The following is a 24,406-nucleotide window of genomic DNA, read 5'->3' as shown; positions in this document are numbered from 1 at the left end:
AAAGAGTGGTGGCGCACTTGCGGTCAGAGGGGAGGATAGCGTATTAAAACAAAATATTTTAAAATATCTACAAGCAGCGAAAACCCTGAGCAAAGCACCATTTTATATAATGCATCTTGCAGCGCGTGCTACAGGTGACCTTCAGCCATAATTCAGCTTTCGCCGCCCCTCCTAACAATGGCTTTCCTTAATCCCTCTCGCTCGTTTTGCTGATAAATCTCGTAATCGATAAGCTAGACACCGTGCCTATTTAACTGGAGGTGATCACCGACGTGTGCGGCTCCATGATGGTTTCATCCATATCCATATCCATTGTCCTGTTCTCGTCGATCCGGGACATTGACGGAGCAGCCTTTGCCAACGGAGAAACGGACAGAAGCGGGGGATGAGAGGCTGAACCGTAAAGAGGCGGTAACACGGCCGGTGAGGTGTCTTTGGAATGTTTTAGGATGGCATCCACAGATGGATGTTCTACGGATCTTGGACAATTCAGGGGTCTTGGCTTTTTGGCAGGTCTTGAATTTTCCACCGATTTCTCAAGCTCACTTGCCAGTCCATGCCGTGAGCCGTCCTCCGACAGGGGCACCGCAATGAGTTCCGGTAGAACATGGTCCTTCTGCAATTTAATCTCCCGACGGGGAGCTCTGTAGTGAAGTTTCCTTTGACTGGTGTGGCTCGCTGAATTGACTTCGTTCACTGGCTCAGCTTCGCTCACTAACTCACTTTTATCCACTGCCCCATCTTCATTCACAGACTCACTTTTATCCACTGGCCCACCTTCATTCACTGACTCATCTTCATTCGTTGGGTTGCCGTCACTCGATTGATGCACGTGGCTACCTTGTTTCGCTTGGGTGCTATATTTTGCGTGGCTGCCCGGGTTCGCGTGAGTGACATGGCTTATCTGATTTGCTCCACTCACTTTTGCCTCGCTCACCTCGCTCACCTCGCCCTCACTCAACACCCGCGACGCCAACATCCCCAAAGCATCCAACCCATTGCTTGAATCGCCCGCGGAAAGTCGTCTCCCCGAGTTTTTCCGCCGCTTCTCCCCTAACTGGTACGGGTGTGACCGCTCATGCGACAAATTGCTCGTCGCCCTCCCGTAATCCATAGAATCCGTCGGCTGGACGTTGTGATCGGTATAGCTCGGCTGGTACGGCTTGCTCACCACAAAGCTGCTCTGAGTCGGCAACAGCTGCGTTAAAAGCGCCAACTCATTTGTTTTCTCTATCAACCGAAGCTTGAGCACCTTTCCACGGTACTGGTACTTGTGCACCAGGCGGCTCAAGTGTTGGTTGCGTTCGCTGAGATGTGCAATCTCCTGCTTCAAGCTGTTCAACGCGCGGAGCTGGTCCGCGGTCTGGAACCGTTTGAGAAACCTGATTTCGCTCTGTAAGAGCCGCGTCTCGATCTCGTGACGCTCTTGGTTACTCGAGATCAGATGGTGCCCGATGTAGTGCTGAAAATTGGCCCTGTTCACCACCCGTCTCAGCTGTACCAACGTATCCTTCACCGCGCTGAGAATCTGATGTAGCGTGTCGCGGTTGAACGGCTGGTTTTCAAACACCGTAATTCGCTCGAGACAACTCGTGATGAAGGTGTCGTCGTACGTGTCGGAGCTCTTTTCCTCATCGGTGGTGTTTGTCCGTGAGCTTTTGAAGCTGCCTGTTGCCGGTAAAGCGTTCACGGGAATCGCTGGAGCGGTGTCATCGTCTGTGTGCATGTCTTCATCTGCGTCGTTTTTTTGTTCTTCTCCGGCGATGCCTTCGTCCGAACTAGCATCCGTGAGGTCTTCCGTGTCCTCCTCCGCGAGGTCTTTGGGGATGGGGTCATATCCGGGGCCGGAGGCCGCAGGGTCAATTATGTCCATAGTGGATGGTGGGATCGGTTGTATGGCGGCCACGTCAATTGTATGAACGGCAGCTGGGTTACGGCAATGTTTACAACTAGCCGGTATGAGTAGTCTTGAGCTGTGTGAACCTTTGCGATATTAAACACGTCTTTGGCGCAAACAAACAAAGACGAGAAAGAGGCGGTGCCGAAAAAACCGAGAGAAAAGTAAAAGTAAACATACGCGTCGTGGAAATTAACGCGTGCGAAAAACGAGGGGCACGCCTCATTCAGCACTCCGGGAGGAATGGCATCTCTCTGGTCTCCCGGAAAGAGAGACAGCTAATCTTTTGGGTATAGTGGATGTTATGGATAAATTTATGACGGGATGAAAAAAATGCTATGGAGGGTTTGAGGCAATTTTGTGTCAAAAAATAAGTCAGATACGTTTGCTATACAGTACGTGGGGAGAGGCGAGGGAGTAGTCTGGGTTTGATTGAAGTCAGGTGCTCTATGTATCTACACACTTCATTGTATATTCCCGTTCTCTAAACAAGGGATTGCAATTGTCATAAACTACGAGCTTGAGATAAATCCTCGATGGGTCTATGGGCCTGCTATCTTTGAAATTCCCATTTGTCCGATTGCGATCTTGGATAATATCCAACAAAAAATATATGGGACAGGTTGGATTTAAAATGGGCAAACCTCTAATCTCGCATGGTATTGTACCTAAAAATGACACCTATACAGGTTTAAACCGGGTATTTTCCGGATGTAATATAACCCTTGAAACAATTCAAGAAATTACATCACCAAGGGGTTTGTTTGAATCTAACGTGTAGCGTACGCCAAAAAGCTGTACACCCTACGACGTGGTGTACCAAAAACCTAATAACCCCATTGATCTAGTAAATAATTTAATACTCAATTGAGCAATACATTAATCAAAAAATACTATTTTCTAAGCTATGTTCCAAAACGCACACTTTTCAACGATGTGTAGGTATACTCCCCGCAATCAGGAACAACGTCAGCCAGAGACAACATTAACAATCCAACCAAACCACTTTTCCTTAACACTACCATTAATTAATCACATCATTCATTTCTTCCATCGTTTAATACATCCGTTATTCGTCCCATTTCTTCCTAAAATTACATGTCACGTGATATAGTTACCCGGCGCACAGTTTTCTCCAATGAAATCCATGCCTTTCACAATTAGTGATATCGCATGTACATTTGTACGCGCTTAATACTCCGCTACACACACACCCCTATCTCCACCCATCAAATGTTGAGACTCGCACCTATCTCTGTGGCCAGAACCGCCACGCCAGCGCTCCGTGCCGCCTTTTCGGGTGCCGCCAGCTTGGGCAAGTACAACCGCGACCTCGAGATAGACATCCGCGAGAGATTGGACCAATTACCGCCGCCAAACAAATTGTACCACAATGCGGACGGGACCCAACGCGTGATCCCAGACTCCGAGTTGAAGATCTTGGGGGAATTGCAGGTGTTGGTCAAGGACAGAGAGCTCGGAGTGATGGATCTTTTGTCCTTGGACGAGGCTGACAAGTCTTTCTGGACCGATAACGGCGACGATTTGGAGTTGTTGCAGATCATCCCAAAGGTGCAGTCCCATAGCGACAGCAAGATTGTCGACAAGATCCCGTACGAGGATGAAAAGACCGGCGAGCTCAAGTGGAAGATCGTCAGAGGCTCATCCAACGAGGGGTGGGAGAAGTTGATCTACTACGGGTTCATTCCATCCTTGTTGGCCATATTCACTGTTTCCTTGTTCAAGGATGAGAAGTCCATGACCGAGTGGGGTTCTGATGAGTTGAGATTAAGAGTTATGGAGCAGGAGTTGGGCAGCGAAGAGGCTGCTGTCGCCGCGTTGAAGAACTCTAACAAGACCCCAGAGGAGATCAAGGCCAGAGATGAGTTGATTGTCGAGAGAATCATCGCTGGGGAGTACGACAAGTTGAACGAGTTGAGAAAGAAGGGGCCGCTCTTTGGCAACGTCAAGGCCCAGGAGTAGAGCCACCATAAACCCCAAGTTGACCCCACATCATGTCAACGTTTCGCCAGCGCGAAGAGGGGCTGTACATTTCCTGTGCGGGATTGACGCCGTACACATATTTATTTTTATCCATGCATTCAGAAGGTGGTACAGGTGCGATAGTGCCTGGGATATAGGAAGGCGCGATAGCGCCTTAGTAGGCACTGACAGAGTCTAAACTATTCGACTCTAATAGGGTTAAAGTTGTATATACGTTGGGCGTATGGATATGACTTAATGTGAACACCGTCCAGAATCATTCGGTTGTGATTTTTTGACCTAATTCTGTGTTAACAGCCACCTCAAGGCTGGATTTTAAAAGTAGGTTGTACCCAGGCTGTAGGAACTAGGGTTGAAAATGCCTTTATCTATTCATACACCGGAAGAGTTGGCTCCAAAGTGGCGTATACCTCCATTCACTACGAACGCATCTTCGAATGCCGTAACAGACCGTAGAGGCGTTCTTTTATACAGCTTTGTGGCGCTTACCAGTGGATTATTGGTGCGAGCATAAGCTCTAAGCGAATAGACATGCTCGAGTATACAGGGACACCAGGTTCCTGGGAGATTGATTGGAAAATCAAACGGATGCCAAAGTATGCAAGCCATGATAAACACCCAAGTGGTCATTATCCCAGGCTTTAAGTTCATTCCAAAGGCCTTCACAGGCTAACCTCCCCATTGGATAAACCTTTTGTCCGACATAATTCACTCCCCGAGCACGCTCTGTTCCCGTTTTCCATCTCAATTAACATCATATTCCACGGAAACCACTCGGACAGCTCGCCTTCCGACCTTTACTTCCAGCCCTCTGACACCTATTCCAGAATCACGTTTTAGTGCTCAGAAACCCCCCAAATCCCATCATCTGCGCTATATCAGAGTCTGCTGACGCCGTTTCCGCTCTCTTCCTCAGCTTCACCGCCCGTCTTCTTACGCGGCGCTTTTCTTCCTCCTTGAGGTCAAACTCGCGGCGCTTCTTGATCCGGTCACTCAAGTCAAACTCCTTCCCGTCAGCCTCACGCTTCAACGCCAAATTGCGCTTAAGCATTGCCAACCGGTCCTTCACCTCCTGGAGGCTCACTTCTTTCTGGGACTCCACATCCTCGTCAAACCCCACATTTTTCAAGTGCGCCGGGTGATTTAAGTGTGTGATAAACTGGTAATCGTCTTTAAATGTCAAATCACACACGTCGCAGTAGAACCCGACCCCCTTCCCTCGTTTGGAGTTGGACGCCGCGATCTGATTCGAGATGATTGTCGTAGTGTTGATCAGGTTCACCTGCTCCAATACCTGCTCGCGCAGTTGCATCAACTGGTGTGATGTGACTGTACCGGCGTTGACCTCTGCTTTGGCCTCTGAATCTGCCTCGATCGCGGGTTTACGCCTGCTGAGCGCCTCCTGGGCGTATGCCTCTTTGTTCCAGCTGGTACGGCCGTAGCTGTTTACCGTCACCTTCTGATCTGGATTGGGTTCCATGGTTTACTGGACTTTGTAACGTATGACTGGGGCTAAATATCAAGCAATACGGTTGATGACGGCAAGGTACTCCGATGAAAGTGGCAAGGGCAATGAGTTAAATATGTATCCTGCATGATACCATAAAGACTCTTCGCCCGCTTGAAGGAGCTATGGCGGGCACTGGGGCGAAAATGTAATTGCAAATTCAACTAAAGGGGCATGTAATTTTCGGTGGTTAATTGTCAAGGCCACCTCAAACTTCCATGTGTATAGCTTCTAGCTATAAACTTCCATGGGCTGTGACCGACTAGCCTCCCGGTATATGTCCTGCATGTATGCAACTACCAGGATTTCGTTGTATTCTTTACTTGTACCAGACCTGCGTTCTTAAGGTTTTATCCATGTACTTCCCTATAATTACAGAGTTAGTGGAGAAATTAACAAGGTTTAAAATCCGATTTGAATTGGCTGAGGAAATAAATCACCTTGAAAATTCTGAAAACTTATCTACACTTTCTCTCTAACCGTAGTCCCCATTAGGAGGCTGCCCTGTGATTTTTATTTTTTCTGGTTCACACACGTTGCTATCGCACCCATGTTTACTTTTTACCAAAGCCCATTTGTGTAGCTCTTATTATTTCAGCTCCCATTATTTCTCCGTCCATTGTTGCTTCTCTCATTATCGCTTCTCCATTATTGTTTCTCTTATTGCTTCTCCATTATTGCTTCCTTCACTATTTCTTCACCTCCCCCATTTATCTCATTATTTCTTCACCCACTATCCCTCATGCTCCGCGACTTGGTGATCCAGCGCGTTCGTCCTTCGCAGCCAAGCGAGACCCTCGAATGGTCCAGTGATGGCCAATTGGCGGTTATTGCTAATAACACCGCGGTAGTGTTTGTATGTGATATCTTGGACCTCCTCGTCAGCTACTAACCTCCCAGGAACCCCGGTCTGCCCCAGAGGCCATTACGAAATACGCCAAACAGCTCTTCCAGAACCCGTACAAGATCGACCCGGAACAACTCCCCACTATCACTGATGAGATGGACAGTATGTACACCATTCCTCGTCCCCACGCAATACTAACGCTCCAGTTGACGGAGAAATCGTCTCCATAACGCGTAACGCCCCAGACAACGTGGTCACGTCTGTGGGTTGGTCTGAGTCAGGGATCTCCTCCACTGCTAGCAACTTGCTCGGTATTCTCACCAACAAACACTACCTCTACCTCTTTGACACCGCGCCAACTGGTGCCGAAGACAGGTTCTACATGTGCCACAATATGACCACGACGTTGCTCGAGGAAAACGGGTTGCAATCCCCTGAAACGACCCCCACGATGCAGCAGACCATAGAAAAGTGCCGAGTCCACTGCTTCTGCTGGTCGCCTGCGATCCCCCAGAACATGGCCTTGCCCCACGGCGAAACGTTGCTAGCGGTGGGAAAGGAAGACGGCAGCGTTTCCATCTACCGTGTAACCAAGTCTGGCGCTACTTTGGTCACAAACGTGCCGCATTTCGGCTCGCGATGGGTCGTCCGGTTGTACTGGTCTCCCTGGACCCGGGTACCCCGCTCGTCCACCGTGACCTCGAATCTCTTGGCTGTGAGTGACCAGAACGCCTTGACCGTGTGCCAAGTTTCCTTCTCCTCCAGCAAAGGCAACCTGGAAGGATGGCTTTCGACCAGGGCGGCAAATGTTTCCTCCGAGTCCCGGTTCATGGTGTCTACCGCTTCCTGGACGGTGTTTAACAACCGATTGACCTTGGCTGTGGCGTCCAATACCCTACAGCTCTTCATTTTCGACCAGCAGGAGCCGGAAAAGTACGAGAAGTACACTGCTCCGTCTGGAACCTACGACACAATCAGCAGTGTCGTGTGTTTAACGGACAAGGCCGGCTTTTTAAACCTCTTTCTCTACGCGTTCCTGGGAAAGATTCTCAGGCTCGTTCACAAGCCCTTTGAAAAGGCCAGGCTCTTCTCCAACGACGGGGAGTCCGTGCTTTCACAGGAATTGGCGGCGAAAGTGAAAAAGTGGAGAAGCGCCAACGACGACAAGGAGCCGTTTGTGAACGTCCACGGTGCGCAGGTTAACCGGTTTTTTGGAAACTCTCTCATCTTCATCTACTTTATCCGAGAGGTGTTCTCGTTGCAGTACAAGACCGAGTCGCAGATCTCGAGTAAGATCGCCTTTGTCGACTTGAGTCGGGACTTTGAGCCGTTGAGCGCGTTGGAAACCTTTGATGAGAAACACAACGCCTCGGCCTCGTGGTACCAGCAATGGGTGGTTAGAAACAGCAATAAACTTGCCCCGGTTAAGGCCACCAAACAGGATAAGACAACCGAGAGGGTGGAAAACCCAGAGCGAGCAAAGTTGGTCAAACAAACCGCTGAGGATCTTGACGGATACTTGGCCAATTACACCATTGTGGATGTTAGCGGTACCTCGCCCAAGGCAGGTTTCGAACAGTTTTTGAGTAGAAACTTTTTCCACAACCCTGAACTCACAAAGTTCAGGGTGCTAAACCATCTCAGATTTGTCGAGCTCGAGACCGAGGCTGGAGGCTCAACCATTGACATGCAGATTCGCCAGTTCCTCGGGAAATTGGTGGTCCATTTTGTAGCAAAGGGGGGGTTCAGGGAGCTGTTGACGTCCAAGTCGGATATCTTTGTCTATGAAATTTTCCACAATTTAATCCACGGGTTTCCGTCCACGGCCAACGCGGTGGAGACGATGTTTACAAACAAGTTTGTGGAGGAAACATTCGAAATCAGCGCAACTAATAACAACATCAACGACTTGCACACAATTGTGTCCAAGTCCGGCCACGCCTGGCCTCGATGCAAGTTGACCTCCCTTCCGTTGCTCGACTTGAACAACAACACGTGCTCGTCCTGTGGGAAGAAGATTATCTTGTTGGAGTCGATTAACGAAGCTGACAGAGGCTGGTTTACCGAGTGTCTTTTGGAAATCCTTGATATCTGCGTGTTCTGTGGTGGAAGACTCAACTCAAGAAAGTAATAGATGTTCTACAATAAACACATGATATTTGTATTAGGACCCAGAATAGCTTATGATTTGGACTCCGTTCCTGGCCGTTCGAGTCAACGTTGATCCGTGCGAGGAACGGGCCAACCGCTTTTTGTAGAGCTTCTGCGACCCCTTCCATTGTCTGAGCATCGACACTAAGGCGGTGGCTATGAGCACGTTTAGCCCAACCTCGGAATCATTAAAGTACAAGTCGTACGAGAGGCTCTGCTCCAGCTGCGAGTTTGAGGATTTAAGGGCCAACGCTACCCTCTGCCCGACCTCTGTATGGGGGCCCAAGTGCTCTACGAAAGATTTGTGGTTCGGCACCTTTTTAACCAAATATCGGGATTCATTCTGCCATTGGTACTCCACCAGCACCCCTGATTTGTCACAAACCTGGAACATTTGGCTCTTGGTTCCAAAGAGAAGGTTGGTGAGGGACGAAGCACCGTGCGAGGGCACGGCGGTCACTTTCAAAGGGGGTGTGCCAGACGAGGTGCCCGGCGAGGCGCTGTTTGGTTCGAAAAAAATATAATCATAACTGAGTTTTCCTAACTTGATGTGTGCCATTTTTGTTTCTTCCCCGGGCACTCTGATAAGGCTAACCAACTCCCAGAGATTCTTCTTCTGCCGAGCATAATAGACCCGGTTACCTCTGCTGTTGTAAATATTGATGATTGCCAGCTTCTGTCGGTTCTCCGTGACGGTCTCCCCTTGGAAGCGTAATAAACAGAGCCAACCTCCGTTCAGACTGTCGGTCATGGGAAGCGTAACACACTTGTCCGACGGGTACCTATTACGAGCTTGGTTCAATAGCCCCTGGGAAGTTTTGGAGACGGCCAAAGAGACCGCAGCAACGGCGATGTTTAACGGAATTACGAAAGCAGGAACCCCAGCCATATTGACAACGATGGAGAGATAAAATAGTGCCGCCGACATAGTCTGGGCGCAAGGAACAGCTCCAGATAGGGAACCTTTAAGAACTTGTTTGTTAAGGAAACAGTCTTGGTTTAAGTAAAATATCAATGCTTTAGCAATGAATAATCAGGGTTTATTCCAACAGACAATGAGCCTTGTTGAAATCAAAGTCAAGGCGCATTGTGTTGGACAAGTAGACCCGTAAGGGTGCCTGCTCAAGGACCTTTTGTGTACGCGCTGCAACATTTTGGATGTTGCGCACAAACGGCGAGGTCGTCAGTTCTATACACAACGGCACCGCCAAAACTTGGCGACGCATCTAGGCTTACAAATATTAGACAATGGTGCATTACAAATATAAGCTATAAGATGTTAGCGCTTGGCCCAAAAGATCTTTCGTGATACCATTCTAGTTATGAAAGGACAAAATCATGAATCTATAAGTTTCAGAATTTTCAGTGTATTAATCGAATCGGTCATTATGGTTCCGCTTGGGGCGACATCTTGGTCATCATTTTAGAGACCCATGATTGTAACTTTCAGGTAGAATGATATATGGTTTGTAATACATACTGCTATTGGTGTTTCATGTCTGCGTGGGTACAGTTTCTGTGAAGGTTGTTTGGTGGAGAGAATTGAGTATGGATGGAGGCACCCTTTTATACTGTGCTTAACGAATCTCCCAGTGAAAAATAAAAAGTGAAAAATTTACGAAAAAGAAAAAGTGCGTAGGGCTCGGGCTGGTATTATATAAGCAGTCATGGACCCGAAAGGTATCGTTTTCATTATAGTACAATAAAGACAGAATATTGATACTTGTAAAGCAGAATATTGGTGCTTGTAAAACACAATGCATTCCCCTTTAGTGCCTGCGACCTACAATCGGCTTATATTACAAATTATATTTTATTATAATATCCATAAATAAATGAATTGCAGTCTCAGCACGAGCGTAAGCTGGATAGGATTGATGCATTTATTCGTCCTGGATAATGGTGCCCTTTTCGGAAACGTAGATACCATCCAAGAACTTACGGATATCCTTGTTTCTGACACGACAGATTTGCTGGACATCGGCGGCGACCTGGGAAACAGCCTCCAAGGAGTTACCGGTCAAGACCAATTCATCCTTCTGGTTGGCAGAGTTTTCGACTTCGACACCTTCGGCAATCTTGACGTTTCTGACTCTCTTTTCACCCAAGAAGTTTCTGATCTCAACAAACTTCTCGCCATCGATTTCGATAACGTTGACGTTGATTGGGAAATGGGCGTAGACGTATCTCATCTTGTACTTGTAGCCCTTGGTGACACCAGTGATCAAGTTGGAGATCAAAGACTTGACAGTTCTCAAGGCAGCAACGTGCTTTCTGTCACCATCGTGGACGGTGATCTTGATAGCTCTGTTGGACAACTTGGAGAAAGTGACATTGATGTGGTTCAAGTTCTTGTTCAAGACACCTCTTGGACCAGTGACCTTAATCTTTCTGGCGTTGATTTCAACGGTGACACCTTCTGGAATGTCCAAGATTTGATCAGTTTGGATGTACTTCATTTTTGTTGACGTGCTATGCTAAACCAGAAAGAGAGAGTACGGGGTTCAGCTTTTTCAGCTTTTTTTTAGTACTATGTTTCACTGAAAAATTTTGGCTGGCAGCTGGCCTCACACTACCAAACCCCAGACTGTCTCTTACAAAATCTTGTCTTTGTAGGTCACGTGTGGAAGATAGGGCTCAGCTTTGGCGCGCAACTGTGAGCGAGAAAAAAGCAGTCACGCGGTAGAATGGGAGATGGAGATACAAGGTTTTGTAAGAGGCAGTCTGGGGTATAATGTCAAGTCAGGAACATACACAATACTGTGGGATATAAATATAGCTTGGTTTAGTCTGGTTATAGATATCCTTTGAGTGTGAAATTCAAGGATATCAGGGGAATAGGTTAAGTCCTTGGTCTCGGAACTAAGCATGCTTAGGCCACACACGCCCTTGGGGATACTCCAAGACCCTTTCTAGGGTTTCGATATTATCTGACAAAGTATTGATGAATAATTTATGGGTGAATAGTTTATGGATGAATAATTTATGGATGAATAGTTTATGGATGAATAATTTATGAATGAATAATTTATGGTTTAAACCGACTAGCTGTGTTTTTTTAGTAGTCTATGATTGGTTTTAACGATAAACTTAAACGCTATCGGGGTACAACAGTTAAGCCTTCTAACTCTAATTTAACGGCTACGCCATATCTTACGAAAAGCCAGTTAGGCTTTAAAGCTCACGGTAATTCGGAGAACAAACGTATTTTTCAGTTGAAACGCGGGGAAAGCATCCCCTGGAATAAAACCGATATATAAAATGATAGAACCCAACGGATCACCACTGAAGATTAACTAACCGACCTTGCTTGTAAACCACGCAACCTAAACGGGCTTGGCAAATGGTTCATCAGTGGACCGTGTCGCCCAAAACATTTACCACATTTGTGGACAGGGATAACCCTCTACTTTTTGCCGGTAAGAGCTTCGGCAGCTTTTCTGGCGTCAGCTATAACTGTTAGGTTCTGCAGAAACAAGCCTTAATCCGTCCTAAGGTCTTTCCACGATGCTACACACGTTCACTTGACATTCCACTTCTGCGGGCCCAGTATCCCAGGCACGTCGCATCAATCGCAGTCCTAGATGGGGTTGGCAGAGCATAAAGGCGGAATGTTAGAGATATTTAATACATACAAGCAGCTTGCTTTTGTCTCATGATTTCAGCGTGAGTCTCCATTCTCTTGGCTGGATCGCCCGTCTCCTTCTTCTTGTTAGCCTCTTGTTGCTTTTTCAAGTTCTTCGCGCGAGCGAGATCCCTCTGGTTTCCTCTGGCCATGGTGTGGTATATGGTAGCCGTCTATCAAGAGGGACAACAATATCAGACGTTTCATACATTTTTCTTGACGGGATGCTGCGGCTGCGGGCGATATACAGGATACTGCAATCGGTCCGGGCTAGACAGCGACCGTCTCATACCTATACCAAACGCCTTGAGTTAGTATGAGCCATGTTAGAGTAAATTTCAGCCAAAGCTGCAAATGGATAAGCGTTCGATAAGTTAGGTTTTGTCCAAAGCTATCATGATAGCCTACAACTTGAGCCTTATGTGCCGGCTGCCGGAACAACTTATGACTGTGGACCCACCAAAGAAAACCAAAACTACATCTGGTTTGTAAACGTTTCAATAAACCATCCCTGTCGTTATTTTTCAATCATACTCTTAATCTTAGACTTATCACACGTGGAATCCCTATTCTATACTTCCATCGGTATCGGCACTAGTTGCATCGAGAGCTCCTTTGTATACAGGATTTTTCACTCTCCGGCCTAGGACCGAACAGATCCCAGTTCAACAGATGAAAGTGTTAAAACATTAAATATTAAACGTTAAATATGTTAGTACAACAATTTCACCAGGACCTACACGCAATAAACGACATTCCTGATATAAACTAGAAACCAAAGATAAGTCCAACATGTTGGATAGAAGAAAAGGCGGTTAGGCGGAGATTTTTTGGTGTTGAGCCTCGGCGGTTCTCTCGACATCGTACTTGAAGTCGAAGTAGCTCTTCTCGAAGTGGTGGACTCTGATGTAACCATCCTCACCCCCACTGGCGTAACTGGTGCCGGCTGGATGCACGGCGACGTAGTTCAACGGCCCGAAATGGCCCTTGACACGGCCAATCTCGTCCTGGAAAATCTTGTGGAAGAATCTGGCCTCGAACTTACCCTGTCTGGATGAGGTGGTTGTGACGTCTCTGGCTTCCTGCCCACCGCCCAAGATAACAAAGTCCTTGACTGGGGTGAACGCAGCAGAGTTCATTGGGGCGTCGGCCTCAAAGACCTTGCGGACGGTCAAAGTATCCACATCGATCAAAGAGGCAGACTTGTCCTTGGAAGAGACGAGGAAGTAGGTCAAGTCGTCCGCAAACTGTAAATCGGTAATGTTCAACTCGTGCGGTCTGACATCAGCCAAGAACTCACCGGTTTCGGCATCGTACTTAGAGACGGTACCATCATTGTGCCCGGCAATGATGTACTTGCCGTTGTAAGCCCAGCCAGCCACGGTCACGACAGAGGCGCCCTCTCTGGTTTCGATGGTCAAGAGCGGCTCGTCGGACTGGTCGGTGGATGTGTAGTTGATTGGGTAGACGGAAATGGCACCCTTGAAACCCATGGTCTCAGCCGTCACCACGATCAATTTGGAGTTGTCTGGGGAGAAGGCAACTCTTCTGACCGGAGTGTTGGTCTTCCAGGTGTGCAAGCACGCACCACCTTGCACCCTCCACAACTTGGCGCTGAAGTCGGCGGAACCGGTGACAGCGTAGTTGGTCTTGATATCCACGTCAATCGACCAGATGGTACCGATGTGAGAGTCTGGATTGCCGACACCACCCAAGGTCCCGACACGCTCACCGTTGGAGGAGTACCAGATCGAGGCAACCTTATCCTTTGCAACGGAGAAGATCAAATCACCCTCCTTGTTGTACTTGACTTGCGTCAAGGAACGCTCGTGCCCTTTTAACATCAATGGTCTCATGTTGTCGTGTGTGTTGGTGAGTAGTAAAAGGTGGTGATGGCAAAAGCGTTCGTTTTCAAGTGCCGAAAAAATGCACGGAAATTTTTGACTAGAGCACGTGAGATGTCACGTGAGATAAAGACTGAGATTTAAGATAGGAATATATAATTGTTTCGGTTATTACGGATTAAATGTCAATTTATAATAGAAGAGAGTTTTTTAGGTTTATTCTGTGATATTATTTTTGCGCATTGAGGTGTGGGTAACACGTACCTTGGGGTCTCGTTCAAGTATTCCGGACATGAGCATTATATTCATTCCAATAACCTTGAGTTATTTAAACCCAACTCCCGTACTCGATCGACTCAGGTCCATTTGATAAAGGATGTATTTTTTTCTCTATGTGACAGTGGATATTTTGGCACGAAAAATTATAAAACAAGCAGTGTATAGTATTGTAATGCCTTTATGGACCGCCATGTAACCCAAAATAACGCTTCTGAAGAACGCGTCGCGAGATTCTTGGATACTGGTAGATGCGTGGGGGCATAGGGTTTCCCCGTGTATTGAATTATAGGACATTTGGCATCTGTACGTGTAGACCCCTCTAAAACGGCGAGTGCCTTGAATCGAGTCGATACATACGACGAGTAAGCCCCATATAGCCCCAAGAATAGATCGGTATAATTGGGTCGTGATACCATCTTTGGAAACTTTGCTTTACGCCTCATCTCAGTCCCCTCCTCTACACCGCTTCAACTATACTCCACCTTTATTCCACGTGACAGGAAACTATATACAAGCGCGTAGGCTGGCACGCTATCCACCAGGTAACGCCGGGTTCCACGGGAACTAAAGAATCCAGATAGCACTCATAGGGTGCCACAAGAGGGGCTTTCGGGGCTCCTTGGCCCACAGACACTGCCTATGCAATTTTGGGTGCTTACTGGGCACTGACACGGCACAAAACCTCACCGCTCATATTCTTTCTGGCAGCGGTTCTCAACTCAACCAACTTCTTGGTTCTGTTATCCCTGACAAACATGGCCTCGGCCGGCTGTAAAGGCGAGATGATTCTCACCTGTCTGCCCATCGCGAGGGCCTTGATCTCCTCTTCGTCCAAGTTCATTCTTCTGGACGGCTTGCTCACAAGGTGCATGTTCTTAATGACACTGTGGCCGTTTCTGTATTTCAAGCCCAACCACAATCTCCTGGTGGACACGTTGTCTGGGGTAATTTCCACAGGAATGGCGTCTGGGCCCTGGATGTCACCGCGCTGGATGGAGGAGATGAAGCCTTCCTGGTACAAGTTGGCGGCCAATTCGAGGTGCAACTTGGTTAATGGAACGGAAGTCAACCCGAGGTTAACGCGGGTGACATTTTGTAAGTGGGCACATACGTGACCTAAGGCGACCAAGGACATTTTGAGGTGTGGAATGATGCTGACTAACAATACTCTTTAGCTTGCACTCGACATCTTTTCTGTTATAGCAGTAATGAAAAAATGAACCGGCGGGGCGCATAACCAAAGTCCGGTGTTTAAGAGGCAGGTGAGCAGGGTTTGGCAGTAGCAAATTATACTGCTGACTTGGCGTTCCAAATCATTTGGATCATTGGTTTTGATATTACAAGTGGCTGGGTTATAATAAGGAATATCTGAGGATGTTTTTTCTGCGGTCTATTTTTGCTATCGTTCTTTGGCGCATGTAAAAGCTCCGATCAAATGCAACGCATTTGGTCTACGGACGAGGAAACTTAATATGGTTTAGCATATATACCAGATCCAGAGTATAACAAGAATATCATCCGTAACTTATTATTATACTTTGAATTTGAAAGATCGCCCCTATAGGCAATGTTCAATTTTCAATACCCCCAAATTTATAATTACAGGGTTACAACCGAGCAGCTTTTTGGAATCCTGGGTTCCTTTCAAGCCCGGATGCAATCCAGTCTAAGCACCTTACTGGAAGGACGGAGAGATGCGTACATTCATACACATGTATTGGAGCCTCAAGTTAGGATCCATTATATATAGCACGGGATCTAATTTAATGGTTTCTAAAATAATAATCTAAAAAAACAGCAGTTTATTAAGAAAGCCAGCACTAAAACTGTGAGCAACTCCATAACCCAATAGCCACAGACACACTCCCTATCTAAACCTCGCTCATACTCACAGATGCTTTGCCAAACCCTACACTCCAGCTTTAGCAAAGCCGTGGATTAATCACTGCCTGGGAAGTAAAGGCAGCTGTCAATTTTTAACGCCCCAACCTTTATGCAGGTGCATATTATGCTCATTTCAGGGCCCATAACCCTCACTCCACGTTGAAAAAAGTCCTACTAACCCGCACTATAACTCAATACCATCTCCAAACTATCCACCATGTTTTTGGCCTCCAGAGCTTCCCGTGCATGTTTTACCGGCGCTACCAGGTTCAGGCCTAGCACCATCCCAAGACTCTATTCAAATGTGCCAGTGCCCAAGAAGCTGGGGAGAGGGGCTCCCATCAAGACGATTGTGCTTGTCACCGTGATCTCGTTTGCGCTCCTTGACCTCACAACCCGCTTGATGGACAAGAAGTCCGATAACAAGAAATCTTTCACAGAAAAGGAGTACGAGGAAGCCATCAAGGCAGGGTTGAAGAGAAAGACCCGCATGTTTAAGACCAAGGAATTGCCGGGCGGGGTCTTCTTGTGTCCACCCCCTCCAGCTTCCGTCACCTCGGCAGCCACGTTTGACGCCCGGGTAGACGCCTTGCAGAAACAGTTGGGTGCCAGGGTCATCGATTTGGAGGCTTTGATTGCGGAGCAACGCGCGGATGCCGACTCTAGATACGGGTTGTTGCTCGACAATTTGGCGGCCCAGGGCGATTCTGCGGTCTACCCGCCGGGCTTGTTCCCAGCGCTCATCGGGATGGAATTCAAGTCCATCCGCAGACAACTCATTGCTGAGGCTGGTGAGGAGGCCACTGAGATCTCCTACCCTACCCCAATCATCGTGAAGAACTTTCCAAGAACCGTTGAAAACGCCACAAAATTTGAGGAAGATATTGCCTTTGCTTCCAAGTTGGTTGTGTTTGGCAAGGTGGATACTGAAAACGAAAAGTTTATCGAGGACCAGCAACTCAGGGAGTATAGCCAGTTAGCGGGCTACTTTGAGATTGTTGACAAGCTCTTTTTTGTTGAGGAAGTGGATGGCTCTGTTGTCGAGCGTTTGAGACAGTAAAAGATCCCAGCATTGTATATATGGATCGATATTTATAGATAATCTTGCGAACCTAAAACACCGATACTGGTTCGCATTCCAAGCTGACTTGTAATTGTATCACAGTAAACTAACATATCAGGATGAGATGATGGCCAGTTTTTAGCTGCATTATTACAATTTATCGAGTGGTCATTAATACTACACCTATTAGTTCTACCAATGTTAGGGTATAGCTTCTGATATCTCACCATTAATAGCTTAGACACACTCACAGGTTGACAAAGCACAAGTTTTGTAATCCCTACTTAATCCCTTTTGTATTCTCTCAAACTTATATTCTTGTTCAGTAATGTATTTACAAGTTTTGCACTACCTCGAGCTCGTGCTACGCACTCGCTTAGAAGAACTCCTCTGGAGTGAAAAACGTCAACCCAGCATTCTTAGCAAACTTCAAATCACTGTCGCTAAAATCACCCTTTCTCCCGGCTGCATCACCCACAAAATAGCTGTTCTCCATGTCAATCAACTCCGTATCCCCCGTATCTCCTTCCTGTCGCATTGCTTTCACCAACTCTGTCCACATCCCAACCTGGGGCTTCCGCATTTCTGCATGCTTGGCCTCAGCGCTCTTCACACCCTTGTACGTCTTTGCCTTAGGATACTTTGGGCTTCCAAACACCATAAGATGGCCTGACTTTGCAGCATCGCCGTAAATAGCATCCACGACGTTGCCTACACGCGCCTTGAGCTTTATAAAGCTCTTCAGGGTGCTATCCGCCACGACTCCGCCTTGGTTGGTAAATATGACAATCACATACCCGTCAGCCCAGAGCTGGTGCAATTTGGGCACCACTTTGCCGTTGATAAACTGCCAGTCGTCGCCATTCACGGCAAACTTGCCCCCTGACTTTGTCCTCACCAACGTGTCATCTAGGTCAAACGACGCAATCTTGTGGGGAGGAGTAATGGTGAATATGCTCTGTTTCGGGACATATTGCACCAAATGGGAGCCCTTGACTGTCCAGCCAGCTTTACACCCAGGGACTCTAAGCCCGAGTGACGGCGTTTGGGAAAGCTTCACCTCTAAATTGGCAATGGGGCTGGCATTTGAGTGGGTTGGTTTGGTGATCTTGGATGAACCTCTCCCAAGAATCGAGAGAATGTCACTCCCAGCCTTTTTGGACATTGATTAGACAGGTGGAGGTAGAACCGAACTGAGATCATCGCGTACGGATTTATCTCTGCATAACAAATTCATACGCCACAGTCGTCTTGTTTCGGACCGAGGCGCATGCACCGCGCCACCTCTGAAGCGCAATACGACCATAGCTTCTTTCAGAAGGGCTTGTATTTGATTAGAAAGACGGGGATTGCCAAGTAGTAATTTGTACTCGACTTGGTAAGCCAATGGGTATATAACTTAACCCCTACATTTATAACATGGTATGCAAATGGTATAGTTTGCCCTTCAAGCCTTAACTAGCTAAAACATCAATGTGTGTGCAGTCTGGCTTATATTATAACCAGATAAGTTGATCAGTGAAAGTCAGTGCCTGCTACTGCAGTCACTTCTACTGCTGCCCCCTTCTCATCACGTTCCGTCTCACCCTCCATACTCCACCGACCCCGCTCTTCTTCGGCCCCAGCTTCAACGACACGTATGGCAACACAATCTCCTTCGGCTTGAACTTCTCCTTCCGGTGGTACTTGTAGTTATCCACAATCACCTTCGGTGTGAGCTCTGAAATTGGGGTCTCTAAATCGCCACGCATCAATACTAACCGCGACGCGGTGGCCTTCAAGTACACACTGATTTTCGCAGTATCTACCGGGGTGTACATTCTCAACTCGGGTTTTGTCTTGCTGAAGGAGTGAATCAACGCGAGTCCCAAGAACTTGCACCTCTCGTAGTCAAGCTTCGCAAAGGCCTCCATAGGCAACAAGTTCGGAGTGTTCTCACCCTCAGCGTGCACAACGTATTGTTTCATCTCGTTCTGGTAGAGATCCTCGTCTATGGCGATCATCCCCACGATGGAAGTCTCCAAAATCTCCTTCAAATGTCGGTGATACGCAATGTCGTCGTTATGCTCGGCGTTCAACACCAATACGGCGGTGACTCCAAGATATAAAGCCGACGGTTTCTCATCCTTGGGATCGTCACTCATGTATGACACCTCGTACGGCGCCGCTGCAACCAAGGGGTCGAAGCAGTACCGCAAGCCGTGGACCCGTGCCAGCTGCTTGTGGAAGTAACTGAGCGTCTTGAACGTTCTAATCTGCGGTGCAGAATACTTCCCAGTAGAGTAGGTTCCCGGGAGGTTGATGTAGTTGTCGAAGCTGAGCATGTTGAGGTGTTCGAAGTCGCTGCCCTGGGTGTGAATGCCCTGCGAAAAGTTATTGCTGAGATAGACCAAATGCGTCGGTCGCACCAAAGCTGTCAAGTGGGACAATAGCTCAAGCCCGTAGCCCTTGATCCAGCCGGGTGTGTTAATTACCAAGGGACACCCTTCAGGCTTCTGGCTGCGGTTGTACTCCCGATACAAGCTTTCAATGGCCGTTTTGTAAAGCTCTGGGTTCTGCGACGGCGAGTAGGTTCCCAAAAAGCGCTCGGAGAGCGTGAAATTGTCTTCATATTCGGTGTTTATCGCGGAAAACCCACCATACAACGGAGGATGGGCCAAACGGGACATGTAGCCCAAGGAGATGCAGGTCGGGGAGGAGAAGATCGGCTGGCCGGGATCCACGTCAAGCACGGACAATGGATATTCGTCCAACTCCTCGCCCTTGAGATTCTGGTAGACAATGGAATTGACTAGAAGCGAAAGGAGGGTGGACTTTCCGCTGTTTTTGGAGCCGATGATGAGGATCCGTGGAGGGTCGGCGGAGACTGCCTCGTACCCCGTCTTGTGTTGGCACTTGATGATTTCCACCATGTTGTTCACAAACATTTCCCAGGGCTTGGGGATGATAAGTCCGTTGCTTGAGCTAAAGGCGAAGGTTTTATTTTCAAGAATCGGAATGAACGAATAGGACTCCAAGGCAAGGTCGAATGCGCTTTTGGGCTCGTCGCTGGGAGTCTGGTCCACAAAAATGTTCTTCAACGGCGGATACATCGTGCCAATGCGCTCCAATCCGGTGAAGAAGTTGTACAACTTGACCACTGTTTTGTAATCGCTGGAGAAAAGATGCTCGTTCTCCTTGTTTCGGTCATCAGTCACCTGCGACATGTCAACCACCTGTGCTGGCTGGAGCACCGGCAATGCACCTGTCATGGGGGCAACGATCTGGATTTGGCGCGGGTCTGCGTGGTAGAGGTCGTTATTCACCAGAAGCGCTCCTCGCTGGATCACTAGCTTGTACTGGCCACGCACAATCAAATTCTCGTGCGCCTTCAAGCCAAAAATCACGTACTCATCGCCAAAGATCACGTTTTCATCTGTTACGTGGAAATTAGACGTGTGGATTGCCATCAACTGGACAAGGTTCCCCGAAACAGACGGGTTTCGTGTCAAGGGGCGCGACACCGTCGGCGTACTAGTGCTCGCACTCATCCCGAGAGTCGGCTGCGGCTTGCTTTCCTCTTCATCTGAAGAGTTGACATATTGGATGAGTTCGTCATCAAGGCTCTGAGCAGCAAATGCACTCATGGGCATGTCGACAGAGTCTGTTGGAAGGAGCAGTAGAATAAGATAGTTAATGTCCCCCAGAATCTTTTATGGAAAATTGTGCGGCGGCCCGCACGTGATGCAGATGTGCAACACGATAAATGTGGTCGGGCAGAGAATTAGTATTGATGATGGGAAACTTGTGGGAATACAACCAAAATTTATAATATCGGCACGGGTGTTGATTAAATAGCACTGTTGTAGCCCCAGCCTGTTTCTTATGAAAAAATTAGTTTTCACCCTTTGACGTTACTAGTACGAATATTGCCATTGGTGGAAGCGATAGTGAGCTGTAACATGCGGTGCGTAATTACGCCTGTTCTATTACACTTATATCTATAAATATACTATCTATATAGAGATTGGTAAAAATGTACATGGGTGTAGATATTGTGTATATATCCATATATTTGTTTTATTTGTCAAAAACAAGTAATATATATTAAAGATGAAATATATAAAATGATAAATCCCATACAATATACATAGATATTAGATAGTCAACAATTATATACACATAAACATATATAAAAACATACCTTACTATTAACCTTATCATATAAATCTGACGTAGTTTTAGTACCAGTTTCCACGACGTTGCCATGTAGATTTCCAGTACAATCTCACATAGTATAGAGTTATATGCACTATATATATTTCCCGATGATACAATATGCACCATCACTTTTCATCCAGGCGCTGCCTGCTGGAACAGCGTCTAGATCTCGCAACTACATTCTATGCCCACCTCCACCATCTTTGCTCTATATTCTGTAACCTTTTATCACCGCCAGCTTTCCTTAGGAAGCCTCTCCACACAGTATCTCAATCCTCCAATAACATAGACCACGTGACTAGCTCATCGGTGCGCCGCAGACTGAAAAAATTTACGCATGGGACTTATATGAGCGGCGTAGTACACTATCGGCACTGTCACCAATCAGTTCACTACCGCTAGAATGGCAAAGAACAGCAAACCCAAGAAGCTCGCTTCCAATCCAGTCTTGGAAAACAAACTCTATGATGTGATCCAGAAGTTGTTGGAGCAAAAGTCGGAAGACAAGCAGTTTTATCTGAAAAAGACTGACGAAGAAGCTAATAGCGATCCGTTGGCCAACATTTTCCTTGCAAAGGACTTGAGACCGTCTGAGGTGTTGATTTTTGCACAGCAGAAAGATGTTTCGCTTCTCAGGGTCAAGAAAATCCTCTTGGAAAAGACCATTGACAAGGTGTTGGAGTTGGTCAGAGAGGAGGAGCAGGAGGAGATGGGCAGTTTGGGAATCACCTTGGACGACAGCGATTTTGACGGAGTCAATGAGGATGAGTTGATGGAGGTAAAGCCTACCAACGCCTTTAACAAGTCTGTGGTGAGTTTGTGGAACATCAGCCCTGCTGCCACCAAGGAAAATACCCCAGACGAGCCTAACGATGAGCCCAAGGACGAAAAGAAGGAAGTGGACGAAAAGAAGGAAGAGGAAGAAACTGACAAAGCCAATAAGAAGAGGAGCAAGGACAGCACCAAGCCAGCCAAACGACAAAAAGGTATGTCACAAAATAACGAAAAATGATTGGAATAAACTCCGTTTATCCCCCTTTCTCTTTAAACGTACTAACAAACTTAGCATCCAAAGATCGTACACCGCCAGCATCCAATCTCGCCACCCTCGGGGGAATGGATGACATTATCCAGCAGTTGACTGAGTTGGTATCTCTCCCAATGCTCCACCCGGAAATCTACCTCACCACGGGAATTTCTCCGCCACGCGGGATTCTCTTGCACGGGCCTCCCGGCTGCGGTAAGACCACACTTGCCAACGCTTTGGCAGGGGAGTTGCAGGTGCCGTTCCTCAACGTGTCTGCGCCGTCAATCGTGAGCGGCATGTCCGGTGAGTCCGAGAAGAAGGTGAGAGAGTTGTTTGAGGAGGCAAAGACACTTGCCCCGTGCTTGGTGTTCTTGGACGAAATCGATGCCATCACGCCAAAGAGAGACGGGGCCCAGAGGGAGATGGAGAGAAGAATTGTCGCGCAGTTGTTGACCGCCATGGACGAGCTATCCTTGGACAAGACGGGCGGAAAGCCAGTGATTATCATTGGGGCTACCAACAGACCGGATTCCCTTGACCCAGCGTTGCGAAGGGCCGGCAGATTTGACCGCGAGATCTGTCTCAACGTGCCAGATGAGAACTCGCGTGCGAGAATTTTGCAGACCATGGTGCAGAACATGAAGATCAGCGGTGACTTGGACTTTGCCGACTTGGCCAAGAGAACCCCGGGCTACGTGGGTGCTGATTTGAAGGCTCTTACCTCTGCCGCGGGGATTGCGGGGATTAAGCGTATTTTCAACACGCTTTCTGAGGACTTGGACAGGATGGATATTGACCCAGCTCAATTGTCCGAGTTGTTGATCAACGATACGTCAGACATTCAGAGAATCGAACAGAACAATATGGAAGCCGAGACCATTGCTATTGACGAGGTTGAACAAAAGATCCCCGACGACATCCAAAAGATGGCCCCTGAAGAAAAAGAGGCGTATGAAAAGCTATCAACCATCCAAAAGTTCTTGAAGAAGCACCCGCTTCCGTTGACACCAGCGCAGTTGGAGCCGCTTTGCATCACCTTCGAGGACTTTTTGACAGCTTTGCCGTCCATCCAGCCGACTGCTAAGAGAGAGGGCTTTGCGACGGTGCCAGACGTGACGTGGCAGAACATTGGCGCCTTGTCTAAGATCCGGGTGGAGATGCACATGGCGATTGTTCAGCCGGTAAAGCACCCAAAGCTCTACTCGCAGGTCGGGATTACCGCCCCGTCGGGGGTTTTGTTGTGGGGTCCACCGGGCTGCGGTAAAACGTTGCTCGCCAAGGCTGTGGCGAATGAGTCGAAAGCCAACTTCATCTCTGTCAAGGGTCCTGAGTTGCTCAACAAGTACGTGGGTGAGTCCGAGAAGGCTGTAAGACAGGTGTTTTCGCGGGCCAGAGCCTCCATGCCGTGTATCATCTTCTTCGACGAGTTGGATGCGTTGGTGCCGAGACGTGACTCGTCCTTGTCTGAGTCCTCCTCCAGGGTTGTCAACACATTGTTGACCGAGTTGGACGGTTTGAACGACCGCCAAGGTGTCTTTGTTATCGGTGCCACTAACCGCCCGGACATGATTGACTCTGCGATGTTGAGACCGGGCCGTTTGGACAAGTCGTTGTTCGTGGAGTTACCTACCGCCGACGAGAGGTTCGAGATATTGAAGACGGTTGTCAGAACCAATGGCACCCCGGTGGATGAGTCTGTGGATTTGAGAGTAGTTGCGCACGACGAAAAGTGCCGCAACTTCTCCGGTGCTGATTTGTCTTCGTTAGTGAGAGAAGCCGGTGTGGTTGCCTTGAAGAAACGTTTCTTTGTGAATATCCACACGGGAGACGAAAGCACCGGGATTCCCGATGGGGATATTGAGGATGTTGAGCATATGACGGTGACCGGGGATGATTTCTTCCAGGCGTTGAAGAGCATCAAGCCGTCGGTGAGTGACAGAGAGAGGGCAAAGTATGAGAAGTTGAGTAAGCGAATGGGCTGGGCTGATAAGGAGGAAGAGACGGAGGGGAGTTCTGAGGCGGTTATTTAGGTTGACCGCGGCCCTCTAAGTTGTATAATAAATAAGAATTGTGATAAG

At 47.8% G+C, this 24,406-nt stretch overlaps 13 protein-coding genes across 13 annotated transcripts; 4 read left to right on the top strand and 9 right to left on the bottom strand.

Moving 5' to 3' along the window:
* Window positions 1-2: 2 nt before the first annotated feature.
* Window positions 3-2,157, bottom strand: BABINDRAFT_145818 (uncharacterized protein). Its single transcript, XM_019127174.1, has one exon. The coding sequence runs from the start codon at window positions 1,871-1,873 to the stop codon at window positions 251-253; it is 1,623 nt and encodes a 540-aa protein (XP_018984965.1). The 5' UTR covers window positions 1,874-2,157; the 3' UTR covers window positions 3-250.
* Window positions 2,158-3,130: 973 nt separating this feature from the next.
* Window positions 3,131-3,880, top strand: BABINDRAFT_37307 (uncharacterized protein; the record flags this gene model as incomplete). Its single annotated transcript, XM_019131816.1, has 1 exon — window positions 3,131-3,880. The coding sequence occupies one exon, from the start codon at window positions 3,131-3,133 to the stop codon at window positions 3,878-3,880; it is 750 nt and encodes a 249-aa protein (XP_018984964.1).
* A 761-nt stretch (window positions 3,881-4,641) lies between these two features.
* On the bottom strand, window positions 4,642-5,540 carry BABINDRAFT_145758 (U4/U6-U5 snRNP complex subunit). The gene has a single exon (XM_019127172.1). The coding sequence runs from the start codon at window positions 5,379-5,381 to the stop codon at window positions 4,731-4,733; it is 651 nt and encodes a 216-aa protein (XP_018984963.1). The 5' UTR covers window positions 5,382-5,540; the 3' UTR covers window positions 4,642-4,730.
* A 610-nt stretch (window positions 5,541-6,150) lies between these two features.
* BABINDRAFT_8535 (uncharacterized protein) lies at window positions 6,151-8,386 on the top strand (the record flags this gene model as incomplete). The annotated part of the gene is made up of 3 exons (XM_019132817.1): window positions 6,151-6,264; window positions 6,309-6,417; window positions 6,462-8,386. 3 exons carry the CDS (start codon window positions 6,151-6,153, stop codon window positions 8,384-8,386), a joined length of 2,148 nt encoding a protein of 715 aa, XP_018984962.1.
* A 33-nt stretch (window positions 8,387-8,419) lies between these two features.
* Window positions 8,420-9,295, bottom strand: BABINDRAFT_167472 (uncharacterized protein; the record flags this gene model as incomplete). Its single annotated transcript, XM_019130516.1, has 1 exon — window positions 8,420-9,295. One exon carries the CDS (start codon window positions 9,293-9,295, stop codon window positions 8,420-8,422), a length of 876 nt encoding a protein of 291 aa, XP_018984961.1.
* Window positions 9,296-10,289: 994 nt separating this feature from the next.
* Window positions 10,290-10,865, bottom strand: BABINDRAFT_167471 (60S ribosomal protein uL6; the record flags this gene model as incomplete). The annotated part of the gene is made up of 1 exon (XM_019130515.1): window positions 10,290-10,865. The coding sequence occupies one exon, from the start codon at window positions 10,863-10,865 to the stop codon at window positions 10,290-10,292; it is 576 nt and encodes a 191-aa protein (XP_018984960.1).
* A 731-nt stretch (window positions 10,866-11,596) lies between these two features.
* BABINDRAFT_162011 (uncharacterized protein) lies at window positions 11,597-12,252 on the bottom strand. The gene is made up of 2 exons (XM_019129122.1): window positions 12,042-12,252; window positions 11,597-11,856 (listed from the first exon to the last, which is right to left on the bottom strand). Exons 1-2 carry the CDS (start codon window positions 12,181-12,183, stop codon window positions 11,813-11,815), a joined length of 186 nt encoding a protein of 61 aa, XP_018984959.1. The 5' UTR covers window positions 12,184-12,252; the 3' UTR covers window positions 11,597-11,812.
* Window positions 12,253-12,784: 532 nt separating this feature from the next.
* TIF34 (translation initiation factor eIF3 subunit i) lies at window positions 12,785-13,905 on the bottom strand. The gene has a single exon (XM_019129121.1). It carries the CDS (start codon window positions 13,885-13,887, stop codon window positions 12,847-12,849), a length of 1,041 nt encoding a protein of 346 aa, XP_018984958.1. The 5' UTR covers window positions 13,888-13,905; the 3' UTR covers window positions 12,785-12,846.
* Window positions 13,906-14,809: 904 nt separating this feature from the next.
* BABINDRAFT_167469 (mitochondrial 37S ribosomal protein MRPS8) lies at window positions 14,810-15,289 on the bottom strand (the record flags this gene model as incomplete). Its single annotated transcript, XM_019130514.1, has 1 exon — window positions 14,810-15,289. One exon carries the CDS (start codon window positions 15,287-15,289, stop codon window positions 14,810-14,812), a length of 480 nt encoding a protein of 159 aa, XP_018984957.1.
* A 966-nt stretch (window positions 15,290-16,255) lies between these two features.
* Window positions 16,256-17,185, top strand: BABINDRAFT_162008 (uncharacterized protein; the record flags this gene model as incomplete). The annotated part of the gene is made up of 1 exon (XM_019129120.1): window positions 16,256-17,185. The coding sequence occupies one exon, from the start codon at window positions 16,256-16,258 to the stop codon at window positions 17,096-17,098; it is 843 nt and encodes a 280-aa protein (XP_018984956.1). The 3' UTR covers window positions 17,099-17,185.
* Window positions 17,186-17,425: 240 nt separating this feature from the next.
* BABINDRAFT_162007 (polynucleotide 3'-phosphatase) lies at window positions 17,426-18,351 on the bottom strand. The gene has a single exon (XM_019129119.1). It carries the CDS (start codon window positions 18,264-18,266, stop codon window positions 17,478-17,480), a length of 789 nt encoding a protein of 262 aa, XP_018984955.1. The 5' UTR covers window positions 18,267-18,351; the 3' UTR covers window positions 17,426-17,477.
* Window positions 18,352-18,521: 170 nt separating this feature from the next.
* BABINDRAFT_162006 (polynucleotide 5'-hydroxyl-kinase) lies at window positions 18,522-20,739 on the bottom strand. The gene has a single exon (XM_019129118.1). The coding sequence runs from the start codon at window positions 20,731-20,733 to the stop codon at window positions 18,652-18,654; it is 2,082 nt and encodes a 693-aa protein (XP_018984954.1). The 5' UTR covers window positions 20,734-20,739; the 3' UTR covers window positions 18,522-18,651.
* Window positions 20,740-21,704: 965 nt separating this feature from the next.
* Window positions 21,705-24,358, top strand: RIX7 (putative AAA family ATPase; the record flags this gene model as incomplete). The annotated part of the gene is made up of 2 exons (XM_019132816.1): window positions 21,705-22,287; window positions 22,368-24,358. The coding sequence occupies 2 exons, from the start codon at window positions 21,705-21,707 to the stop codon at window positions 24,356-24,358; spliced, it is 2,574 nt and encodes an 857-aa protein (XP_018984953.1).
* Window positions 24,359-24,406: the final 48 nt, after the last annotated feature.

This window comes from Babjeviella inositovora (assembly GCF_001661335.1).
Source record: "Babjeviella inositovora NRRL Y-12698 unplaced genomic scaffold BABINscaffold_7, whole genome shotgun sequence".
Lineage (NCBI taxonomy): Eukaryota > Fungi > Ascomycota > Pichiomycetes > Serinales > Babjeviella > Babjeviella inositovora.
The sequence above is the reverse complement of the archived record's forward strand: the minus strand, read 5'-3'. Positions and strand labels throughout refer to the sequence as shown.

What these genes read in the sequence shown, in the direction of transcription:
- BABINDRAFT_145818 (XM_019127174.1), bottom strand. Translation starts at nt 1,873, where the DNA reads ATGGACATAATTGACCCTGCGGCCTCCGGCCCCGGATATGACCCCATC.
- BABINDRAFT_145758 (XM_019127172.1), bottom strand. Translation starts at nt 5,381, where the DNA reads ATGGAACCCAATCCAGATCAGAAGGTGACGGTAAACAGCTACGGCCGT.
- BABINDRAFT_162011 (XM_019129122.1), bottom strand. Translation starts at nt 12,183, where the DNA reads ATGGCCAGAGGAAACCAGAGGGATCTCGCTCGCGCGAAGAACTTGAAA. An exon ending in GAGACAAAAGCAAGCTGCTT is followed by an intron (nt 11,857 to 12,041) that starts GTATGTATTAAA and finishes TAACAGTTATAG; the next exon opens with CTGACGCCAGAAAAGCTGCC.
- TIF34 (XM_019129121.1), bottom strand. Translation starts at nt 13,887, where the DNA reads ATGAGACCATTGATGTTAAAAGGGCACGAGCGTTCCTTGACGCAAGTC.
- BABINDRAFT_162007 (XM_019129119.1), bottom strand. Translation starts at nt 18,266, where the DNA reads ATGTCCAAAAAGGCTGGGAGTGACATTCTCTCGATTCTTGGGAGAGGT.
- BABINDRAFT_162006 (XM_019129118.1), bottom strand. Translation starts at nt 20,733, where the DNA reads ATGCCCATGAGTGCATTTGCTGCTCAGAGCCTTGATGACGAACTCATC.